Source organism: Hippoglossus stenolepis, chromosome 2, assembly GCF_022539355.2.
Source record: "Hippoglossus stenolepis isolate QCI-W04-F060 chromosome 2, HSTE1.2, whole genome shotgun sequence".
Classification (NCBI taxonomy): domain Eukaryota; kingdom Metazoa; phylum Chordata; class Actinopteri; order Pleuronectiformes; family Pleuronectidae; genus Hippoglossus; species Hippoglossus stenolepis.
In genome coordinates, this window is record NC_061484.1 from 20,802,320 (window position 1) to 20,820,787 (window position 18,468).

General features: G+C 40.2%; 1 protein-coding gene across 5 annotated transcripts; it reads right to left on the reverse strand.

The window, feature by feature from the left end:
* Positions 1–207: 207 nt before the first annotated feature.
* Positions 208–15,529, reverse strand: uso1 (USO1 vesicle transport factor). 5 transcript variants are annotated; one of them, XM_035174733.2, is made up of 27 exons: positions 15,271–15,529; positions 13,991–14,077; positions 13,496–13,560; positions 13,266–13,342; positions 12,989–13,000; positions 12,627–12,680; positions 11,486–11,586; positions 11,294–11,396; positions 11,078–11,133; positions 10,806–10,926; positions 10,539–10,717; positions 10,313–10,453; positions 10,118–10,206; positions 9,866–10,020; positions 9,215–9,420; positions 9,051–9,071; positions 5,825–5,935; positions 5,548–5,666; positions 4,975–5,156; positions 4,747–4,868; positions 4,460–4,598; positions 3,434–3,600; positions 3,179–3,253; positions 2,925–3,023; positions 2,726–2,830; positions 1,876–2,091; positions 208–1,154 (listed from the first exon to the last, which is right to left on the reverse strand). In XM_035174733.2, the coding sequence occupies exons 1-27, from the start codon at positions 15,334–15,336 to the stop codon at positions 1,080–1,082; spliced, it is 2,943 nt and encodes a 980-aa protein (XP_035030624.2). In that variant the 5' UTR covers positions 15,337–15,529; the 3' UTR covers positions 208–1,079. The 5 variants fall into 5 exon arrangements, with proteins under 5 accessions (XP_035030624.2, XP_035030655.2, XP_035030635.2 ...); XM_035174764.2 differs by having other exon boundaries at positions 208–1,179; XM_035174744.2 differs by lacking the exon at positions 12,989–13,000.
* Positions 15,530–18,468: the final 2,939 nt, after the last annotated feature.

The window sequence follows — 18,468 nt, forward strand, 5'->3', positions numbered from 1 at the left end:
GTCCCATCGAATAAATAATAAGGTTGAATAATTTTTTTTGTGATTGAACTGAAAATAATCTTTCAATTCGAGCATGTTAATAATTAGAAAAAGTCAGGAAAGTTCATGAATCTTTCTACATTTACACATCAGAGATCTTTGCACACAACCCATAAGCAAAAAAGTGATCCAGCCAAATGTGTCAATAAGACAAATGCCAAAGTCTGATTGTGGATTTAGTAAAATTTAATATATCTACAATCATTTCTCCATACAGGCATACAGACCCTTAGATTATTCATTTCAATGTGGCTCATAAATCGATAAGTTACACAATATCATACAGAAGCTGGATGCCAGTACTGGACAAAAAAGTTGCAAAAATATCACTTTTTGTCTTTACATCTTTGCTCTCAGTGTTTTGCAGCATATTGCCGAGCAGTCCGGTCGTGTCGCCAACTTCCGAGTGTTGAAATACTGTAAAACACCAAACTCGCACTGACTCGGGTATGAAGGCAGACGAATTCAAGGTGCAGCACAGTGACATGTGGCAGGTGGTTCTGGTGCATCGTGTGTCTGGTGAGAGCAGGAGAGCGAGATGGGGAAACGCCGGCGCCAAGAGCCTCTCCAGCATCTTTATGATAGAATAAGAATTATATCAAAGCTGTTCATACTTGCAGTATTTGCTACATTTTTAAACCGGCCTCTCTTAATGTTCCAGATAACTCTTGAAAACTCTTGAGTGTTGAAAATAACCTAGAGTTTTATTTTGTGTGTGATCACAAACTATAAACGTTACAATAAACACACGACTGGTAAAATCCATCACAAACCGATGGCGAGAGGAGCAGAGATGAACGCACTGACATCTTTTAGCCGTCACTGAAAACTGGAGCCTTATCTTGAACAAAAACATAACTAATATGTGATGTGATGAGGGGGTGAAGAAAAATGAAGATAGCATGGCAGCTGGAAAAAGAAACTCCATCAATATATTAGTCCTATTCTTGAGTTTCTCACGTGTCTCTGTAAAGTCTTTTTTCTTGCCTTCTGGCAAACAAATTTCCGTCTTTTCCTTTTTCTTCTTTCAGTGTTTTCCTTTAATCCTCCTCTTCATCCTCCTCCTCCTCCTCGTCTGTTTGGTCCCTGGCATCGAGGTCGTCTTCATCTTCCACCTGTAAGGAGAGCATTACAGTCTAACTAAAGCAAACAGACAAAACACGGCCCAGCAGTTATTTTCCCATAATAAACCAAACTAGCCAGGACATCTCTACTGATAAAAACTACGACCACAGTTCACTGATGGAGCTGGAACCAGTAAGACGAAATCTACAAAGACAACCAACACTTGCATTGACTGTTTCCACCAGTTTCCACTAAGGCAGAAATGAATGGACTAAATGTCCCTGTCCCCGGGCAAAGTAACATCATGAAGTTTCTTGCCAACTCTCAAAGTCTCTCTATAAAAAGTTCTACCATTGTTGAAACTTCATCCTCTCTTTTTAGAAGACGGACATAAACACGGACAGAATGAAAACAGCCTTCTGTCTGTTTCCATGTACGAATCTAACGTTGACCATAAATTAGCCTTCAGTCGTCTGCAATTACTGTTGTCTGCTCACAGCAATACACAAGGCTTCACAACTGAATCGAGTGACGTGACAAATCCTTTTCAGAATTCTGTCCTACCTGTTGCATTCTGCTGGAGCAGCAGTTCAAATTGGTCCAGGGACCTTTTTTTCTTCTCCCTCCCTGTCACTGTTTATCTTCATTTCCTCTACTGTCACCAATCTAAGGTTTTTCTACTGCCCTGCACACTGAGCGATGATGATGTTCAAAGTTTAAACTCCTCTACGTCCTGATTAGTTTAGAATCTAACACTGTTGGTTTTTCTACCGTTTCTCCCAGGCCTTTGAGTCTCTGCTTGAGGCTGTGGATCTTCTGGTCCTGGTCGGCCAGCAGCATCAGCAGGTCGTCCTGCTCCTTCTTGGACTCCTGAACGTCCGTCTGCAGCTTCGCCTTCTCCGTCTGCAGGATGGCCACCGTGCTGGTGGCAGAAGCCAGCTGCTGCTCGAGGTCGGCCCGGCTCTCCGACAGGCCCTTTGTCTCCCCCTGAACCAACGAAGAAGAGAGGGAGAGGTCACGGCAGGAGGACACAACAGTGACGGAAGAGATAAAGAAAACAAAGAAATTTAAAACATCTCTGAAACAACAGTTGATTAACGCATGTTTTCGTTTTTTGGGGGACGAGAAAAACAAGCACTAATATCTGACTGATAAATAATCTAGAGTGTGTATTTACACCTGGGTGAGAATAGTCACAGCAGCTGATCAGCTATTTAAATGCATGTGAAAAGTCTCGTGGCTTCCAAAGCTCCTCCACTGGGAAAGTTTTGGTTCAATACCATACGGGACGATGCAAATTGTTAAATAAGGTGCGTTCTAAAAGTCTGTGCCACTCTGAGGCACTTCTTTAACACCAGTTTCTAGCTCTAGTATAAAAAGCAGTTAAGTCGACATGAGGCAGAGGTCATGGGGGATGAATGGATGAGTCAAGCACAAAACTTTAAACCTGGAGACTAGACTAGACTTCTTTGCCTGTGGTCACTTTGGTGCAAATAGCATCTGATTTAATAATTTCAAGACATCACTCTGCTGTTGTATAAAAGATTAAGCTCAGTGAATATTGTCTGTGCACTGTGTTTAAAAGAGCACAGACATATTGTATCGTAGCAATCATACAAACCTTGAGTCTCTCTGTCTCAGTCGTCTGGGCTGCAAGTCTGCTCTCTAGTTCTGCCATCTTGGCCGTGTCTATGGAGCTGTCGCTGCTGGGGACTGTGTCTGAGGACTGAGAGAAGCCAGACGAAGGCTCATTAATTTACAATCTGTTTAATTATAATGTGATGCATTTGGCACACACTCTTATATTCATACACATTTACCCCAGCTTCTGCTCTCCTGACAAGTTCTTGTCTCTCTGTCTTCAGCTGGTTGATTTCTGACGACTTGGACTGAACCTGACTCCTCAAAGCCTCCAGCTCCTGCAACAACAAGAAAATTAGCACAAAACCCAATATAAAAATCCATTATCACAAATAAGAAAGATGAAAAGAACAAACCAAGAGTGATTTGATCTTACTAACAAAGCATTGTTCAGTCAAACTGGGTTAAAGTGTATAATGATGAAGAATCTCACCTTGAGTAGTTCTGTGGTTTCTGATCCTCCTGCTGACCCCTCCGCTGTCTGTGCTGCCTGTGCTGCCTCTGACTTCTGCAGGTAGTAAAGACACAATACAACATTTTCACTGGGACGGAGGAAAACTCTTCATACTATCGTAAGATCATTTTAAGAATTGAGCGCCAACTCACCGTTATTTTAACTATCAATTACTTTTTAACTTGAAGATTACAAAACACACACAGACACATGTATACATAGACTCTTACTAACCAGGCTGTTGATGAGTGCGTCTTTGTCACCGAGTTGTGTCTGGAGAAGTGTCTGTTGCTTGCGCAGCTCCTCCACTTCCTCTCTGAGCTGCGTCAGCTCCTCTGTCTGCAGCCCGTTCACCTGGGAGCCGTCTCCCTGACCGTTAGACGGACTCTGGTTCTCCTTCCCTGAAGACGAAAGCACAATCACACACATAAGAGAAGAGGAAGAAATGTGAGTTGCATGTTGATGTGACGTCTCCGTTGATTGTCATAAGGTAAGTATACACGTGCATGGTACAAAACGTGCACCTCATGTTCCTGTGGTAATGGAACGAACATATTAAATGATAAGTCAGCTGATGACAGATATTCATTAGAACTATTTTAATAATCAAATGCTTGTTTTAGTTACTTTTAAACAAGGATTCCTGACTTTGCGTTTTTAGCTTTTCACCTGAGATGATTTGACGCTTTTCTTAGTCAGGACAGTAAATTGATCTTGGATTCTAATGTGATGTTCAGAAAAAAAACCTCCATTTTCTGGCATCATAAAGATTAAATTATAATTATATGTTTGGGGAAAAAAAACTTCAGATTAATGGATGATGAACAAATTATTAATCGCAGTCCTAAATCTAATATGAATAATAATAAAATAAAGTAATAAAATAATTACACAGATAGCTGTAAATCCTTAATCTTACTTTGAAGCAGATCCCAGCATGATGTAATATCTAAAACTCCTTTCAAACTGTTTTCATATTTATGTTTGTTAAGGTGAATAAGATTATTTCTGTTTCTTTATAATAATAATAATAATCTTTCCGTTCGTGCCTGTTGTGGCCTCATGCTCTCGGTTGTATAACTGTATCTGGGGATGTCACTGCATATCTCCTGTTGCCCCATATCTCTCGACGGAGCAGTAAAATGTCATCATCACTGGTATAAGGTCCAGAATTAGAACAACAAGGCCCAGGCTGATGCACATCTCCTTTTCCTTTCTACAGGACAAAGCAACACCAACAAGCTCTGGTGGTGAACCCACCTAACTTCAGCTTGAGGATGTTGTACTGGTCTTTGTGCTGCTGGATCGTGGACAGCTGCTGTGTGACTGTAGACTGCATCTGTTCGTTCTGAGACGACATGGAGTCCACCTGCTCTTTGAGCTCCTTGATCTGAGCATCCTGAAGATCACACAGTTCAAACAAACCAGTCAACGTGACATCAAACGCAAATAATGTTAGATAAATGGAAATCAAAAAGGATGTGTAGAACTGAAGATAGTTGTTCTACTTAGCTCCTGACCTGTGTGTACAGTAAATGTCTGTTTACCTGTTCTCTGATCAGCTCTTTGTACTGAGTTACGATGTTGTCATGTTGCTCTATTGTCTTCTTCACCTCCTCTTCCTTTTTCTCCTCCTCACTGGATTTATGAACCGCCTTGGTGATAACACCTGTTCAGAGTAGAGGGTCACATCAATCCTAAAACCTCATGAAACTGTGAAGCCGTCATAATAAAAGAATCCTCGCTGGAAGACAGAAAGAAAAGTGCGTACTGACCCTCCAGTTCTTTGACCAACTTGGTGAACTCGTGGTCAAACAGCATCTGCTCTGGAGACGGGAAGACGGGCTGTGGCTTCTGAGCCGCCCGCGAGTACAGCTCGTGTTTGGTGATGAAGCAGAGTTTCTCCACAAAGTTTTCCTTTCCAATTCGCTTCTCGATCAGCTGCTTCAGCTTATCTCTGCAGAGGACAGAGAGGGTGTTCAACAGGACGTGGCTTTCTGATGGTCACAGTGGTGATGAGAGGCAAGTAATCTGATTGTAACCTTATTTCTCAACGGTTAGGATGAAGAAAGAAACTTGGGTTGCTTAATCAGAGTAAGGTCATTAAGGCATTTTTGCTGCAGAAAAACCTCCTAATATGTGTTTACAAACGTAAAGATACTGTCAGTGCACATTAATTGCACAACAAAGACCTGGAGCAGTTCATATTTCAATAGAGACTAAATGGAGAGCAGAAATTAGATGAAAGCTCAGTGGTTGTATCTTTCTGTCGTCACAGAAAGAAATTAAAACTAAATAATAATTTACACAAAAATACAGAAAACATGAAACTGTGCTGAGACACTTACTTGGTGTAGTTCTCCAGTGAGTTGTCGTTGTAATAGATGCAGATGCCGAGCAGAAGCGCACACAGACCCTGGACCAGCCGTTCATCCTCTCCCAGGTTCTCTGAGATCTGAGCTGTCAGCTGCACGAGCGTCAAGTGAAGGACTCATTTGGGATTTGACTGGATTTTAAGATTATATAGCTCTGGATTCCCCTGATTCATTTTCAAAAAGTTGAAAACGTAGACAGTTGTGAAATGAATGAAAATGAGAGATGGCTCATGAGCTGCCTGAAGGATACAAAGGGAACATTTTCCTGATTGTGTAGAAAGTGTGTGACAGCGATCGGACAGTTGCTGATCCACGTACACAGCAGCATGAGGAGGCCGACCCTCGTCTGGACTTTACTGCCCTGTAGAGAACACAGACCAAAGAAATGTCAACATATGCATCTGATATGACAGAAATAAACTGACCAGAGTCCTAAAAAGACCATTTTCTAAAGTTTAGACAATGAAGTGAGTTAGTGAACATCACAGCACATGACTATAACCAGGATCCTAATAGAAACCAATATCACAATTTGATCGAATTTGAATCCTGGTCATAGATTCTTAGTTCAAATTGGATTATGAATAGAGCAACCATTTTCTTTCTTTTCCTTTAAGACCATGTTATAATTAAGTATGAAAAGACACCTAAAGACCAACAAAGTTACTGCCATTGTCTTTAATGTGAAAGGGAAGGTCAAAAGTGCCTGAATGTGAGTTGGTGTTAAATAAAAAGTAGAGCATTTCTAATAAGGTTATTTTTCTCATCTAAACATGTTGCAGGTAAAACAAATGTGAATCACTCCGTATTAATCAGAAGCACTTTAATCACATCAACTATTAATGGTTAATAAGTTATTCACAAACAAAAAACTAGGACACAAGTAAAATAACTACAATCAGTTTATTCAAACAATGTTTGGTTAGAGCGTGATGTTCTGTAACAGGAAATTATCAGTTATAAATGCCTACAAAATATTATTTTTTTCAGTCAACCATCAACTTTACAATTTTTAATTTTGCAAATAATTGACTTGTGTCTGAAATCACAAATTGAAACTCTAATGTTTCTAGCTATCAGCACATGCAAAGCAAAAGCTGTTAAATGTGCCTTTTGATAATGAAAAATTAACTGTAATAAAAAACATAAAAGGCGATCATGCATTTCCATGAAAACAGATTTGAGAAACATGTGCGAGGTTTAAGATCTGCAACAGATCTCAACCTGGATTCTCTTTCTTTTTACAAAAGTAGACTTCAAGTGGACGTTTACAGGAAACAATTCATCTCAAATAACAGCAGAAAAAACAAATGATGATATTCATGGAGTGGAATGTAAATTGAAAAAATCTGAACAGATCTAAACACAGTGCAGAGACGAGTAGAATGTGTTTCTCTTCACTGTAGCTGCTCATAAGCTGCTGCATTAACACCTAGTTCACAACATGCTGTGAGAAGCGCAGACCTCAGCTCTGTGGTGACACTACTGATGATCTGAGCGATGACAGTGTGCGTAGAAACTTAGCAGCATTCCAGACTACAGAAAACTTACGAAATCACCTTTTGAGATTTTGTCTCCAAATTTGACGTAATGCAAAAATGAAGAGGAAAACAAAAGAAAAGGGAAATGACCACATGTATTATTTAAACAAACATACGTCCCTTCGGTTTGTGTGAATGACTTTTAATTAAAACTACAGAAACAATATCCCTCTCTTTAGAGTGAAAACCAACATGACAGTGGGTTTAAAGAGAGCGCCATCTGAAGACACAACATTAACACATCACTTTAACCTCACAAAGCCATCTGACCACTCTCTTGTCAACCTGGAGGCGTGTACAGTCTGGAGGACACAGCCAGGGCCTGGGGTAGGAGCAGTGTTCTGGTCCAACATTATGTTTCAACTAAGGTCCGACACTAATCTCCATGACAACGATAAAAGTGGTTTGTCATCCAGGAGAAGGGGTGAAGGGTATTCACCACTAAATTAACCTAACCCTAAATACTGAACCTTTAAAGTGTTAAGGGTTTTATGTAAATATATGCAGCAAGATGCTCCAAAATCTTATCACATCATTTATTCCATATTTAGTTTCTGTGATCTGCATGACGACCTAATGCACCATGGTGGTGAGACATTATTATTGGAGGCAGAGGCTCCCACCAAGAGTTATTCTCTATTACCTCTCCAAGCTCTTCTGATACAGACATTTACGTTTGCACTAACACACAAGCTGCAGTTCTTCTTCCTTCCCACAACTGATCTGCTGATTCCTGCGTCTCTTGCACTGATCAACTAAGAAAAATCCAACATTAACATGACAGTTCTTCCCTTCTTCACTCTCATGTTGGGCAGACACTGCCCAACATGATAGTGAAGAAGTCTTACTGAAGTCTTACAGTTTTACTGTGTCCAACAGTTTTACCACTTAATTTGACCATGAGGCTGAAAGCTCTGTTATCATCTTTATCTCACCACACCACTATGAAACAATCATTGATCTTTGGTCTACAGTTTTCAGATACAAGGTTTCTTTTATAAACTGCCTTAAGCTCAAACATTGCAGTCATCATTAACAGTCCTTTCTGGTAATTAAAACACAAAGCACGAGTTATGCGACAAGGTTTCTCTGGCACTGCAAAACCTAAGCTCAGACCCAGAAGGGCTGATAACCCAAACTGCGGTTCAGTGCAGAGACAAGAGTGATAGCTTTCCTCCTCCACAACACGCAAACGTAAATGACTTGACCCTGTTTTTGACCTCCAACATCTTTAGTATTCCCAATCCTAATGCTCATTTTTAGCAACTCCTGAAAAAGAGAGCCTACTCCCTCTTCTGAGATACAGAACCTTAAGTAGAGTGCCCATGACCCTATCTAGGAGGTACTGTGCAGCCTCTGGGATGTGGGCCGGTTTGGGGTCTTTCAGAACTAGTCTATATGAACCCACAGTAAAAACTGATTAATCCTCGGGAGTATAAACTATATTGAGGGTCCAGTTAAACCCGAGAGCGAAGCCTGAAACCTGCTGCAGCACAAACTTCCTGAACAGACGCTTGCAGGAGAGCAAATGGTCCAAGATCGCAGTTTAAAGCAGGTGCTAGGATAATATCAGCTTATATAAAAAAGATCCCAAAAAAACAGCTGCTGTGTCCCGTTACTCTCACCCTCCCTCGGGTCAGGTGTCCACTTGTGTTCTTCCCCACACTCCTCTCATGAACCCGGTGAGAGCAACTAGAGCTTCCAAATCTGTATGGAGGACTGCACCCGCGTGCCACCGTTATGAGGAAGAACTGGGTCATAGCCATAGGTTAGGAACAAAGAAGGGGTAGTGAAGAGTTAAAGGGAAGCAGGATCCCCCAAAAACATGGGCCATCAAGACCCCTACTACAGATGCCAAGCCGAAATAACCAGGACACGTGCCGCCCAAACACTGAAAACACACGTACAGACACATAACACACTCTCTTTACTCACCCGCCGGACGATCTTATCTCCCTGCAAAACCACAATAATGTGACACGGTTCTGTTCACTGTTGTTGACACTTGAGTTTGTTTTTACAACAAACCAATGCTACCCAGACATAATCGGCCAATCAACATCTCCTTCAGTCCTGCAGCATGATCTTTATTGTCCTACCTGGGAGAGGATGTTGGTGCACTGCTGCAGCAGAGAGACGGGGGGTTTGCCCAGGCTGGTGGCAAGTTGAACCCTGAGCAGCTGCTCCTTCTGGGTGAGGTTGTCCTGCAATGCGTGAGCCAAGGCCACAGCGGCACACCAGTTGGACAGAGAGTCTGCTGAGAAGAGGCCTCCGCACAGCAGCTGGCCCGCTGAGATGGAGTTGGCTGTGAAAAAGGAAAGTTAATCAGTACATAAAGGATCACACATACATATAGCTGAAGATGCCAGAATGTAGATAAACACTTACACTGTAAAGTGACGATCCATACATTTAACCTAATTGTGTGTTAAATGCTTATCATACATTCACATGTGGTGTAAATATCTATTCATTTATTCAGTTATTTTTCCCTGCATCACATTGTAGATTAGTCTGTAATTATTTTGCTGAATTGGTAAGCTATTACTTTGAAAGTGAATGGTGCCAAGTATGATTCTGAGGGAGCAGAATTACATTTTTCCCTCAGAGAGGTGGGATATAGGTTTCACTGAAACTGCTGATTGCTGTGTTTGACACGTTCTATATACAAACTATATGAAAAATCTAGAAAACTATAGCAAAACAACTGATGAGGTCACTAATATAGTTCTAATCTTAGTACAACTAACCATCAATAGTGGAAGGCAGCAGTGTCGCCACTATCTCCCCCTGGCCTTTCTGGTTTTTGTAGAGGAAACACTGGAAACAGTAGAGGACTGCACAGCGAAGTACAAACGGTTGCCTCTCATTCACCATGGACATGAGCAGGACCACGATCGCTGGTCTGTGAAGAGATGAGAGAGGAGAAGTTGGGTCAGTAGCTGGATTTATTTTTATATGGATATGGGAGATTTAATGTTGTGCCACTGGCTGTGTGTTACCTCGGTGGGTTTGAAGGAGCATTGACAGAAGCAAAGTAGTCCTGGTTGACCTGTGAGCCCCTGATGACCTCTGATACAGTGTTGATGGTCTGAAAGAAGGAGGACAGATCACAAGCTTGAAGTGTGTCTTTTATTAAATAGCAGCCAAGCCTGAGTAAACATCAGTACTGGGTTAATTATTGTTATTAGGGATACCTCAGTGAGGATGTCAGCAGGAACACCGGTGGCCATGAGGATGGTGCATAACTGCTGCAGCAGGCCACACTGGTACATGGACTTCTGACAACTGGCTGTCGCACCAGGAGAGTTTACTGGAGACACCATGACTCGCACCAGCTGGGATTAGAATCATAACCCTGATTAGAATAATTGATAATTTGAATATTTGATGGAACAGTTTGACATGAGTGTTCTGCTTTACCTGCAGCATTAGGTGGAGGTTGGTGACCTTCTGTGCAGACCAGCCCGAGTTATCGTCACCGACCTCGAACCAGGGCTTCATTCTCTGGATGTAGGAGCCCTCCTTGAAGAAATTCTGGTTGGAGCTGTTGTTCTTCAGCAGGTTGAGCAGCAGCAGCAAACAGTCCTCCACCACGATACCTGCACAGAGGGAGGAGGATGGATCAGGTCAGGATATAGCTCACGAGATAAAACATTTTCTTATTTTTGTACTAACCACAATTCTTACCTCCATCACTGCTACCTTCTTCTGTAATAATATCCAGGAGTCGCTCAAATGCGCTCTCAAACGCCACAATTTTCTGAATGGCAGCGTTGCTTTTAGTCAGCTGCTGAAGCAACAGCAATCCCTGTTGGAAGATGGGAAACAGGCTGTCATGCATCTCCAGTAGGTCTGGTTATTGTGGCATTACATCAATATTTGTTATGGTTTATAAACCTGTATTCAACACTTCAGATTCTTTCATAAGTGGTTTAATACCAAATCAAAGAAGTACTCACATCGTTGCGAATTACTTCTCTCGAGTCTGCCAATAGGTCCATTAGTCTGGAAACACCTGTGAAATAAAACATGTTGGTGAGAAACCTCCAGAACCGACAGATGGCCGCAGTAAGAGACGTGAAATGTGAAATATAAAAATTGAAGGTATAGCCCCCCCGAGTAAAATCCCGGCATTGTAAAACAAGTCTGGTCTGATATGCAAAGGATGAACTCACCCATGGGGCTGACCAGAATGACGCCCTGGACCTGGGTACACTGATTCTTCAGGAGAGCAGTCAACAGCTTCACCCCAGGCCAACGCACATGAAAGTCAAACTCCTAAAATAACACATAAATACATTAGGCAGCTGTTGAGACAAATGTAGTAACACAGATGTCGAGCCACTGGCGCAGAAACGTTTCAGTACCTCCAACAGAGAGAGAAGCAGCGTCACGTGCTCGGGCTCCTGGATGAACGTGTCTGTAAACTGAGCACCGAGGTCATCTGCCTGCTTCTGGGCATTCTCATCTGTGAGGGGAGATCAGGGGCTTATTTTAGAAACCAGAAATACAACAGGAAGACTTCTCTCTAGTGAGGGAACCAGTTGGATTGTTCAAAAACAACCAGCCTGAGTTACACAGTGATAATTACTGGATCTACAACTTCTCACAACCCTGAAAGATGGTGCGAGATCAGTTTTGATTTGCTGCTGTTCAAAAATGAAGCTACAACAAATATGTGAATCTGTCCAGTAAACGTGCAAATGCTCAGGGTGATTCTTGTGAACATGCCTTCTGGAGGAGAAAATGGGGCGACACACAAATAAGGGAACATCTGGACAGAAGGGTATTATTATTATTATTGGGATTCTATTGTTTACACACAAACACACACAATATTTAATGTGGGATGGACAAGAAGCTTTAGTATAACAAACTAGCACTAAACAATTATATATTTTTATTTCCTCTCTGATGGGCTGTTACCCCAAATAAAAAATAAAAAAACATTTTCTCCACCACCTCAGATGTTATCAAGCCATGCAGATAGATTTCTAGATTTATTTATCCCTGTTTAAATATATTTATCCTTAAACCTCCTTCTGACAGGATTTATTGTCCTTGGGGAGGTTGGCTGATTTAAAAAATATATTTTTATGAAGCAACATCTCTTTGAAGAAACTATGTCTTCTCTAAATAATCCAGGTTACAAAGCCTAGTGAAAATAAAACAAACTATCTGCACAGTTAGATATGTTTAGAGGAATGTGAGGATATGTGTTTTGTAATTTGGAAAAACTGCTACATACAGAAAACACCTGAACCCACAGAATTCAATAATTAAAATTTGCAGTTTACTATAGTAATGGAACAGGTATTAAAATGTGGGGGAAACTAAGGAACAATAAAAACAACAAAACAAGTTGGAGCAAGTGGTGTATTAGTGAAGCATTATTACCACCCAAACTCCTACCAGTCACTTTACCAGTACCAACTGATTTTTAGTGAAGTTAGTTCTCTAGTAGTACAAAAATAACTACTGCACACATGGCTAAGTTTCAGTACTGACCAGGTGCAGACACATTCTTATGCTTCCCTGAGACAGGGAGAGGGGTTACTGCGTCTGTGAGGGCAGGGGGAGAGGACGTTTAAAGCTTCAACCAAAAAGCTCAAATTCATTCAACTACTCAAGAGAAATATAGAAAAAGAGCAGCCCGACTCCCATGAAGACATGTCAGTGATTACCAAAACACAGCCTTGAATTTGTATAATCTACTTGAAATCTGGACACAGCAGGAGGTCTTTAAAAAAAAAAAACAGACTGATTTTGTGCTGCTTTTCCACATTCCACCCAAGAAGAACCCAGGATGTGTGAGTGCTGCTTGCTGGGGGGTTAGAAAGGGGGAAACATGCACAGTCAAAGAGTTTTACCTTCTGATTCATCTGTAGGGTTAAAACATGGAAGAGAAAAAAGAGACGAGAATCTTTACATTGAAGCACTCATCATCAGTGTATAGAAGAGGGGAATGCAAATTAACTGATGTCCAGTCGACATCAACTGAGCTCATTTCACACATGCAAACAGAAAAATGGCTCAGTCACTCTGGATCATTTATAGTAGAAACATAATTAGGAGGAATTATAATTAAATGACAATCAATTAAAGGTAAATTCCATGATTTCTAATAATTGTGAGGGTGTTTAATACCTTGCTCTTCCTCCTCATCATTGCAGATGATGTTGTACAGTGTGTCCAAAGCATAGCCGAGGATTTCCGAGTCAGACCTGTTCAATATGCAAGGAGAATGGGAATATTAACAAAATGTAGGTTTCACAGGCAACAGATCTTGAGTCAAACCAAACATGCCCACACGTCACTTTATAATAATAGATACAAAGCTCTCAACGTGACAGATAACAGATATAACATGGACATACCTGTCTGTTTGCAGTATGTTAATCAAGTGATCCATCGCCTGTGTCCCAACTTCCATGCGATATTTCTAAAACAGATTATAAGAAAGTTTATTTGAATAGATTCTCAACAGCAATGTGATGCAAATTAAAGGAAAAGGGAAAAACAAGATATAAAAAGACAAGGCAATATTAAAAGTAACTATAATAATTTTGCATAAATCCATTTAAGATTATTAAAATGTTCAGACTAGATTTTATTTTTTAAATGATATAATATAAAAATATAATAGTTATTTATTGTCCAGCCAATTATCTGTCAGTGAAAGAAGTCTAATTAGCACTAATATCAGTAAAACCCAACAAAATTTAGCAGCACCACAAACTCAATAAAAACTGAACATTAGTGAGGGTTTTTATTAAAAGGACCAATTACACTGCATTACTTTCAACTAGGTGTACCTATGACACTGTATTTCTACTGCACTCATTTCCATTAACTTCCCGCTCCTACTTTACCTTAGACAGAGACTTGAGCGCCCGGACAGCATCTCTGCGGTCTTCCAGGAGTGTCGAGGAGGCCACTCTGTCACACAGCTTCTGGATCTGTCAAAAAGAGGAATCATCATTGCTGTTGTTATTTGCATGTTTTGATCGAGGCAAGAAAATGTCACAGATGCTCTTTTAGTTCCTGAAGCAGTGGTCTGAGGGGGTCATGATACGATTAACCAAAGAGGATGAACACAACATTTTGTAGATTTTTGGATGGTTTTATTTCTCAGGACAGAAAAAAACATGTTCTTTTGTTTCAACCAAAAGAACCTGACTGACGATTGTCTGACAAGTTGTGACAAGTTTTAATCCCTTTGGAAACAGCAATGACATGAAAGTTTCATGACGCATAAAATACTCTGGATGAACATGACGATATTAAATGTTAGAAACTAGATGCTATATGAGGATTTGCAGTTAGTTTATATTTAATAGCTGGGGCTACACAATATATTTTAATCAATAGCATTATGCGTATGCATTGTGTAAACACAGTGAGGAGGTATAACAATTGATTTGTAAAATGTTTTTGCTGTATATCAAGTGTTCCCCAGTTTAAAACCACAACCTTCACTCAGGATCAGAATCAGTGTTTAGACTTTAAAGAAATAATATTTTTTTTACTTGAAATAAACCTTTAGCCATTTGGTCCTATTAATAACACTGAAGTGAATATATTGGGGTTATTGGACATGGTGATGAGGCATTTTACTTATTATATGACATTTGACTAAAATCAATACTGAAAATAATTACTAGCTGTAACCCTGCATGTCTTAAAACAGTTTCTTTATATACAGACTTTGAGAATAACAAGATGAAGACGTGTTTATATTTAGTATTTTCTCTCCAGACTGTTGGATGTGAACATCCAGCTGTATTTGTAAAACTGTGGAGCGACTGTCAGCTGATTTACGATCTGTGATAGTTAATTCATTTGTTTATTCCCTGTAGCTGCAGGCGGAGAAACAGGGTCAGAGGTCAGAGACTCTGCTGTGGACTGACAGATCCGATAGCTAATTAGCCTTCTGACTAGCTCGCTGTTGTTTACTCACGGAACCAGGCCCCGGTGTCTTCAACGAGCCCAGTGGCGTTTGTTTGGATAAATAAATACATAATAAATCGATGGAAATACTCAATTTATTTATTAGTGAGCCTCGGTTTGTCTCACACACTCACACACAGGGGCGAAACCGAAGCTAACAAGCCGCAGCTAACTAGCCGCAGCTAGCTAGCGTCTCTCCTACCGTCTCGGCTCCGGACGGCTGCGGCCCGGCTGCCTGTCCGGCTATCACTCCCCTGAGGAAGTTCATCCTCACTGACGTTCTCTCGGTGCCCGACTCAACGCGTCTCTCCGGCGGAAGAAGCCTCCGGACTCCCCTCTCCGTGCTCCGTGCGGCTAATGCGGGTAAAACCGAAGGAAACACGATGATGGGTTTTTTTGACTGTGTTCACTGCACCCAGCGAGACCGGAACAGCGCCGCGACTGCGCTGCGCATGCGCGGAAACGTGGCGCTACGTGGCTGATCAGCAGCGAGTGAAGGAGACATTTAAAGAGCCAGAAAACTCATTCATTCACATACACTGTAAATATCATTCATATATATATATATATATACATATACATACAGCATGGATATGAAAATCATATATATATTTATTTAGAAATCCACTAACATCCTTTGTCCTAACTGTCAATTTGACCCAAGCAATTAAAGACTAATAATTATAATAATCAAAATGATCACCCAGGTTTATGTTTCAGGATCTTTAGGTTTCTTTGTTGACTATAAATAGCCCCTTGTGTAAAACCTTAACTTGTGTCTCTATTTGTAGTTGTTTTGTATTCATCAGAAAGTACAATAGTGGCTCCTGTCAGTGCTGTTGTAGAATATATTATATCGGTGAATCATTACTGACTAAACAAAAAGCATTTATATTTTAATTGCTTCATGTCTGTCTGCAATCATAGATCAGCTGATAATCCTCCACTAATTCCTGATAGGTGACTAAAGGCTTTAGTGCTGTTGCAGCACAGGCCCAAACATCTGAAATGACTTACTGCTTTAAAATCTTATCTGTGAGTGAATTTTAATGTATTTTATTCACTTTTAAAATATTTTTCTTTAGATGTTTTATTTTATTGTTGTTTTATCGTCTTGTGAAGCACTAGTACATTTGTCAAGAAAAGTGCTATACAATTATTATTGTTTTTTTAATTAATTATTTTTCCTGGAATGTACATTGCTTAATTAAAATGGCAACGTGTTTTTAATCTTATATTACAACACTAATATTGAGGCTCTTTGTAAAAATAGAGACCGTTATTATTTGAGATGACATTTACTTACATGGCTTACACTTTAAAAAATGTTTCATTTTAACCACAATGTCGGACAGGAATTTGAAATTGTGCATATGGGGACAGATAAATATCCAATCAAGGATGATAAGTTGATTTCTTGGTTCCTGGGCAAGAAACTGTGTGCAAAAACCTGAGCTTTTAAAGGACGCTGGGTAACAAAATGTACAGAAACTGGAAGGAGCAGGGAATCTGACAGTTTTTTGTTCCAGAGCCTTCTGGATCATACACAATATTTCCCTTTTGAAATGTAGTGTAGAAGTATAAAGTAGCATAAACTGGAAATATTCAAGTAATACTAAGGTGACCTAATCCAGTCAGTGGATGGTTTGTACGTGTTTGCAAAGGGTACTGATGATGCCAGGTTCACACGGGGAGAACCTCAGGGTCCTGCACACTCACCTTCTGCAGTATCTGTCTCGCCCCCAGTTCACAGAGTAACACAACAGGTGGGTCAGATTCAGCAAAGCAGCATCAACTCAAATGGAAATCAATGACGTCCCCTCTGAGCTCAAAGGTAAGATGATACATCAAGTGAAACTTCATATTAGTATGACCCTGTGTTGTTTTCCTCCTCTTCATCTGTCTCTGTAATTTAACTCCATGTCATTATAAACGAGGGTCGCCCTTCGATAATTACTCGAGTATAAAGGTTGCATGTGTCTGAAGAGGACAGTGAAATTTGCTGAACAGACGCTGGAGGTGCCGCTGAACAATAGAGATTCAGTCCCTTACATATCCATTGGTACAGATTGTAAATGTATAACTGATTCCTACAGATGCTTTTATTTGATAAAAAAACAAAATTGAAATTTAACTAAAGACTTGTTAAGGGCTTTTTAGTTTTTTCACAGATGGAAAACCAGAAGCAACAATAAGGCCAAAAGTTCTTAAGTACAATTCATGCACTTTAGCAAACACATTTTGTCAATATTTTCCAGCTGCATGCAACAATTTCTCATCAATAAAACGACCTGGACACTATAATTGTTGCTTCAGAAATTGATGGATTAGGCGTTTTAAAAATATTTAACTGGTGTTTGTGTTAGCTAAAATTGACCCTTTTGTAGCTACAGAAAATGTTTACAACCTTAAACAGCACAATAAAACGACTGGAGAGCTGCAACTGTAGCTTATAGTTCATAGATGTGGAATGTGTCCGCTATCAGCTCACTGATAGTAAAGGGTTTAACTGTTTTTATTCAAATTTGACAAATTATGATTCAAATCTTCTCAGTCTTCTGCAGATTAACAGACAAAACAGTGGGAAGTATTCTCCTTTTCTACCTGTGTTGCCTGTTCTGAAGTTTGTCATCATGCAACAACTGTTACCTAGGAGATCTCTTATGGAGAAACCTGTAAACAGGACAAACGTATTAGTGGTGCTGATATCAGTAGTTTATTGTATGTTAAGTCCAACACATTCAAAATGGAAAGGGGGGGAAACAACTAAAACAAAACAAAAAAAGATTCTCCACCTGCAACAGTTTTGTACTAGCAACAAGGGTAAACACAGAAGAACAAAGATGGCAGCCGACTGTTTACCACACCTGCTAAAGCCAAGAAGGTTCTTCTATTTCCCATTTCTTAAAAAAAGGGTCTGGAATGATTCACATTGAGGATCCACTCTACTGCATTTTCAACCACAGGAAAATAAATGTACAGTTTTCTTCTGTTTGGGAGGATCCGTTTTTTTAAAGTTTGTAAACAGGGTGGCTCGTTAAAAAACTCAGTGAAAAAGAAGAGCTGTCCAACCGTGAATCTAATAAACTCAAATGCTCTTTTGAAACCACCACTACAATGTAAAAGCACAAAATTGGTCTGTAAGCATGATGGCTCTTCTTCACCACTCTCTTCACTGACCGCTGCTGTACAAAGTATGATAAAAATCAAGTGCCCGTGTTGAGCGATTATGTGAAAAACATTTGGGGTAGAGGCACCGATGAGAAGTATCTGTTGAAAACAGGCTGAGGTTTTCTCTAGTGGCTGATGGTAACAAATTAAGAATCTTGATTGAAAACTACACTGAAAAGATTTCATCCCAACCACAATAGTCAGCAGCCAAATTACAAATTATCCGTGT

Excerpts from the sequence above, each read along its gene's own strand:
- uso1 (XM_035174733.2), bottom strand. The coding sequence starts at position 15,336 with ATGAACTTCCTCAGGGGAGTGATAGCCGGACAGGCAGCCGGGCCGCAG. Across the intron at positions 11,134-11,293 it reads CATTCTGGTCAGCCCCATGG|GTGTTTCCAGACTAATGGAC; the intron begins GTGAGTTCATCC and ends TTTATTTCACAG. Across the intron at positions 3,024-3,178 it reads AAACCACAGAACTACTCAAG|GAGCTGGAGGCTTTGAGGAG; the intron begins GTGAGATTCTTC and ends TTGTTGTTGCAG.